This window comes from Dendrobium catenatum, unplaced genomic scaffold (assembly GCF_001605985.2).
Source record: "Dendrobium catenatum unplaced genomic scaffold, ASM160598v2 fragScaff_scaffold_853, whole genome shotgun sequence".
In the NCBI taxonomy this organism is placed as follows: domain Eukaryota; kingdom Viridiplantae; phylum Streptophyta; class Magnoliopsida; order Asparagales; family Orchidaceae; genus Dendrobium; species Dendrobium catenatum.
In genome coordinates, this window is record NW_021319315.1 from 3031245 (window position 1) to 3037397 (window position 6153).

General features: G+C 34.8%; 1 protein-coding gene across 2 annotated transcripts in view; it reads right to left on the bottom strand.

Annotated features, from left to right (window-relative positions):
* Window positions 1-4567, bottom strand: part of LOC110110381 (xanthine dehydrogenase-like) — a 9878-nt gene extending 5311 nt beyond the window's left edge. The window contains exons 1-3 of one of the 2 annotated variants that reach the window (XM_020841824.2): window positions 4244-4567; window positions 3432-3531; window positions 1883-1991 (exon numbers count right to left, since the gene is read on the bottom strand). In XM_020841824.2, the coding sequence (XP_020697483.1) occupies window positions 1883-1991; window positions 3432-3531; window positions 4244-4391 (357 nt within the window). In that variant the 5' untranslated portion in view covers window positions 4392-4567. Of the gene's footprint in view, window positions 1-1882; window positions 1992-3372; window positions 3532-4243 lie in introns of those variants that run through there. The other variant, XM_020841825.2, reaches the window with a different exon arrangement.
* Between the last annotated feature and the right edge of the window lie 1586 nt (window positions 4568-6153).

The following is a 6153-nucleotide window of genomic DNA, read 5'->3' on the forward strand; positions in this document are numbered from 1 at the left end:
AATTTGAATGTAGGGACTTTTTAGGGATTTCCTTTTGATTTGTATGCATTAAATAGTTGGTTTTCTTGGGGTTTGATCATCTTGAATTTGGCTGAAATTTGAGATCTCTTAGATTTAGGTTTTCTTTGGGCTCTAGCGGCGTCTAGAGATTTGGGAGAGATCGATCCTCCTCTCGAATTGAGGATCAATTGTATCTTTTCTATTTCCTTTCATCTTCTAGTAAAATACAAGTTCTTACTTCGTGTTTCTATCGTTTTTTCTCGTGTTTTCCCTACTGTTTTGGCTGATTTCCTGCTGTGGACAGCAGTTTGCTGTGAGATCTTTGGCTAAAGTGATTAGGAAATACTTGGAATCAAGTATTTCCTATCACCTTCATCCAAGACGCTCAATTTCCTCAAGCAAGTTTGTAGCATATTTCTTTAAGAGAGGGAAACGTTTTATTTTTTTTTTTCAACAAGCATACTTAATGCCTATAAAATATTCTAGATGTCCTAAATTTTTAGTAACAAACATCATCTAAAGATGTTTTATTTCATCAATCTCATAATATCATTTCGTATGAGAAAATGCCATCAACATACACATATAATAATCGTGTAAAAGGACGAGTATCGATTAAACATAGAGTGATCAACTGAACTACTTTGAATACCAATATCAGTACAGACCTTATAAAGTTTATTTTGACGTGCACTGATATTTCAACAAGAAGATGGGTGCATCCTAAATATAGGAAAATATAAGGAACAAACTAGAAAGAATTTAATCAAGATAATTGTAAGACCCAAAATATTCAGGTATGAAAATGAAAATTTTATTTAAATATAATCTAAAATGTGTAATTAAAGTTAATATTAATTTTTGTTAAAATTTTATAAACTGTTAAGTTATTGTTTGTGGGGTGTTACAATAATATCCTCAATTATGATCATACATTTCAGTAATAAAATGAAATATTAAAAGATAATAGATTTCCGATATGGTAAAATATCATATGTAGTTTGGAAAGGGAAATAATTAAAACACAAACTAATGTTTAGATATGCTCAACCAGATACATTATGTTGAGGAAAGTAAATTAGATCGCAGCTATCGACATTAATTATTAAATGAAAGAATTTTTGACAGTCATATGCACCAAATGATAGAGACAAGCCAAATATCATAAAAATCTTCTAATTTCTATCCAATGCAGAGATTTAAAACAAGTTGGTTACAAAGTTTCCCCACACGTTACATTTATCTTCTTCCCCTAACCGAGCATAAAAGGCATTTTTTCTTTCTTTCTTATTTTTTTGTTAATGCACTCAACTTTACTAGATATGCTTGTCTCAATGGAAAGTCTTAGGTTGTTAAGAGAAAGCCCTTAAAGAGGCCTCTTTTCACACATTATACAGAAATAAAATACCATATCAGAACACAATATCCAAACCCAGCTGCAGAACATATTCTGAATGTATCAAAAGCTCTGTCTGCAAACTAATGTTTATGGTCAATTCTAAGTCCTGACCTAATTAAGAGTACTTGCTATGATCTCTTAATGAACCAGAATTCAAAAAAATTACAATTTACTGCATTAGCTAAGCATGTATACACTGCAAATTGAAGTTTTGATTCAAATCCACCCAGTAAGATAGAGACCAACCTCAAATCTTTTATAAATAAAAAGTAGGATCCAAAACCAGTGTAAATCTTCCAGTGCTTGTACATGATTTCCCATAATAAAAGAACCAATCTTTCTTGTGTTCTTCTAATCAATGACGAAATCAAATAATTGATGAAATAAAAAAAAAATTCAGGAAAAATATCGCTTTAACACTTAATAATCTCACTATTTCATTAAAAAAAGAGGGAACATTTGCCCAAGAACCAAACATCGTACCTGGACAGGGTGCAAGCCACTCTGACAAGATCCAAGGCCCTCTACAGTAATAATATGCATTCCTTCAACGGAATATAATGGAGCCAAGCATGCATTAACTGCATAATGCCTGCATATTTTACATGGCTGAAAGATATTACAACCGCCAGATTATCACAACTACTATCCAAAATTTATCCAGTTATCCAGATAAAAGCTAGAGTACAACTTTCCACAAAAATATTAAATCTTGGCAAAGTACTTGGAGACTAAAAACGATAGGATGAGTGAATAGAACAGCAAGATCCACGTACCTACATTTCAAAAGCGGGGATGCATGACTGGAGCCACTAACCAACAATAAAAAAGAACTGAGGAAAAATCTTCAAAAATATGCTAAACAACTCTCAACCACAATTCAAATCATCAAAGGGGTGACATGAACCACTAAGAGGAAATGACCTACCGACCTATCAAGTTTCCTTTCATAAGTGGGATGTATGGCTAGACTACAAGCCAAAAATATAAATGAACAAACACAACAAATTAAAGAAAATGTGAACTAAACTTTCGGACACAGCATAAAAGAAAGGAAAATAGGACTAACTTAAAACCGGAAGGCCTAATACATATGAAGTTGTCCCAGACTGCCTATAATCATCTGTTACAGAACTAACCAGACTGGCCCAGAAGGGGCCAGTCCAGTTCTACAGGAGGCAGGCTAAGCCGCCTCCTTAATGTATTTATCCCAGCATGTGGGCCCCCCTTGAGGCTGCAACTGAGAGAGAGAGAGAGAGAGAGAGAGAGAGAAAAGAGCGGCTAGTGCATAAGGAGAGTTTTTGAAATTGGTTTATGTTAGGAAGTTTTTTATTAGGAAGATTTGTACTTAAGGATGAGGAGAGGCTAGGGTTAGGGCATGCAAAATTTTGGATTTCTCTTGGAGTCTCTTTGGTGTTTTGGGCTCTAGGCTTCTTGTCTAGAGATTGGGAGAGAACGATCCTCCTCTCGAATTGAGGATCAATTGTATCTTTGCTTCGTTCTTGTTTCACTTTACTTTCTATAAGACTATCTATCGTTTGATTGTTTTTCCACCAAATTTTCTTCTATTTTCTTGTTGTTTTACCGATTATTGTTAGGTTTCCTTGCGAACTCAAGTATTTCCCATTAGGGTCACTTGCAAACTCAAGTGTTTCCTATCATCATCCCTCAGCAGTGGCAAAGCTATGTTCCCAAACAAGCGCACTAAAAGCATCAAGGAACTAAAATGAGCATTAACAGTGATCTAAGTCTAAAACATCATAGATATATTATTTATGGTAATCTAGCATATAAATGTACTTCAAACTAAGGGATATTACAAAATATAATTCTACCACTCCTAATCAATGCATTGTAAACAAGGTTGCATTTGCAAAATTCAGCCAAAAATCCTCCCACATTCCAAGGGGAATTTCATTTATTGACAGATCTAAAATCACCATCTTACAATTCTTTAGACAGAGAAGTCTTACAGTGTTTCTTTCTTCGACTAGAGTTCCCACTCATTCTTTTCCAATAATTAGAAACTCACACTGATTTCCTTGCAGATCGATCATAATCTGAAACCATTACTGTACAAGCTCCACAACCACCTTCTCCACATCCAAGCTTAGTCCCCGTTAGATTTATTTCTGCATATCATGCAAAAAAGTTATGAGTAAGAATCAGATTAAGGATTCAATATAAACATCAAATACACATCTAACATGTAAGGGTGGCGTTGGGAGGATTAGGTGAAACCAAACCAAATTCGATGAAAGAAAATCAGCAGAGCCATAATTCCCAAGCAAGTCCATGGAATATTTTATTTACCACAAAAAAAAGTCAGTAAAGTTGCAAAGTCTTACTAATGGAATTGATTAGCAGTTGCAATCAGAAATTATACAGTTAAAATCATTTTTAGGGATTACTAAAAATGCAGTTGAGAGATATTAGTTTTAGTTTGTTTAACTTAACATTTTGTGTTTGTGTGTATGTGTGTGTGTTGTTCCATGGATTTAAAAGCTTGGATGCTTCTGTAACGGTGACAATATGATGTTGAACAGAATCAGCTGCTGAAAGCACCAACTTTGACGAATTACAAGCAATACAGGGATTCCCACAAACAAACACTGCAGCAGAATCTCCTCATGAGTTCAGCTTAGCAAGCTTTCTAGAAAAATATCGCCCGCTCTGATAGGAGATGGAGCAAAATGAAAGTAGAAATTTCTTAAAAGCTTAACAAAAACAAATAAAAATCAAAGCTTTATGATAAAATAGCTGAAAATAAGAAGTAGAAACCCAACAGTTGAACCATCAAAAGAAAAGGGTAATACGGATTGATTTTGGCATTGCGTCGCCTACCTCTTAGATACTGCAGTAGAGTGAGGTGAGCCAACCCATCCGGAAGAACACGACGGATGCCGTTAACGTATACGATCGCCTCCGACGACCACCCGTCGTCGGCCATCGCCGACACCTCTAACTCATCCCTCTGCGTGAGCGAACCCATCGAATGATCCTAATCCCCTTCTCCAAACCAAAAAATTAAAACAAAAAATTTTTGAACTATGAACTCCTCCGATTGCTTTCGGAAGCTCTGCCGTGTCCCTCCCTCCCTCTCTCTCTCTCTCGTGTTCTAACTTTTCCCGAGTCGCGATCTCTTCCCACGCCTGACTCGCTAACTTTCAGAAAATTTTATATACGAGATTTGACATCAAAATATTGATAATAATTTTTAAAAATTTAATCAATGAAATTACTTTACAGTCACATTTCTTTTTATTCTGTCAAATTTTATTATTCTATGCTATTTTTCTTGCTCACCTATTTAAAAACATTATCTAGTGGATGGAGCATATCTTGATTATCAAGTGGACCCATGACACAACACCCATTCGCTTCGTGCGCGAGAAGTCAACGAAGTACAGTTCAAGAGATCGCAGCGGAGTGGAGCAGCCGCGACACGAAGTTCCTGACCTTAGCTTGATCTCGTTGGTGCCACCTAAACGGTAGGTCAGCTAGGATGTGTGACGTTTGGAGTTGTCGTCCGTGCACCTGACCCCAATAGAATAATGAGTGATCCGTCCCCCGGAGATCATGGTCTTATTTATATTCAATTTTTAAAATAAAATAATAAATTAATCAATTAAATTTTTAATTTTCAAGAGTATTTCAATTCATATTTAGTTTGTACATCTCAAAATTTGATATATTTAAAATGGTATTTTTTTATAAAATTAGGAATATAATACGAGAAAGTGTGATTTTTTTCCATGACTTTTTGATAATATAAAATTTAAAAAAATATATAATAGTAATCAATATATCTAATATTAATATTATATTAATGATGATGATTCAATGATAAAAGAGAAAATTTTTGTAGGAGCATCAAGAAGAATGATTAAATCTTTATGAGCGAGATTTTCTTGTCTCGTGGTACTAATGCAAAAGCTTTAGCTAAACTAATTAAGATTAGAGATGAAATTTTATCTTATAAATATTGATTAATTGATTCTCTTGCTCTAAATATTATTTAGATACTTTCCTTATCATTATGGGACATTAAAAAAATGTTATGAGAATTATCAATTATGAGTATATAATATACCTTTAAAAAATCATCAAAACATATACATATCCACAACTCATTTGGACCCACCTCAAACATATCCATATCCACAACTCATATGGACCCAACTCAAATATTGAAAAAAATGAAATAATATTTTTTTTCTAAAAGTAATTATTATTATTGTAGGCTAGGTATTCGCAATGGTAGAGTAAGTGAATTTTTCGTTCTAATGATGTATGGATTTTCAGCACACAAATAGATAGTTGAAGAGAGAGCGAAAAGCATAAGAACATTTTTACGTGGAAAACCCAAAAAGGGAAAAAATGCAAGGACTTTCCAAAGTGAAAATATTCTACTATACTTAAGTGAATTATTAAGCTTGAGTGGTCCCATAACTTGGAGATAGTGAAACTACAATAGTTTGGAGAGTTAGTCGAACTTCATATTGGTACACGAGAGCTTATAATGATCGCGAACAGGCGAAAGTTAAGCGGTGATTGACACCTAGGTGGTGGTCTGATGACTGTTGAGCGAAAGTTCGACGGCGGTCGTGTTGAAGTTCAACAGTGATTGCAGCGGAAGTCTGATACCTGTCAGTAGTTAGGCGGCAGTCCGACGATGGTCGAGAGGAAGTTCGATGGTGGTCAACGGCCTAATGGAAGTCCGACGGTAGTCTGCGACCGAACGATGGTCCAAC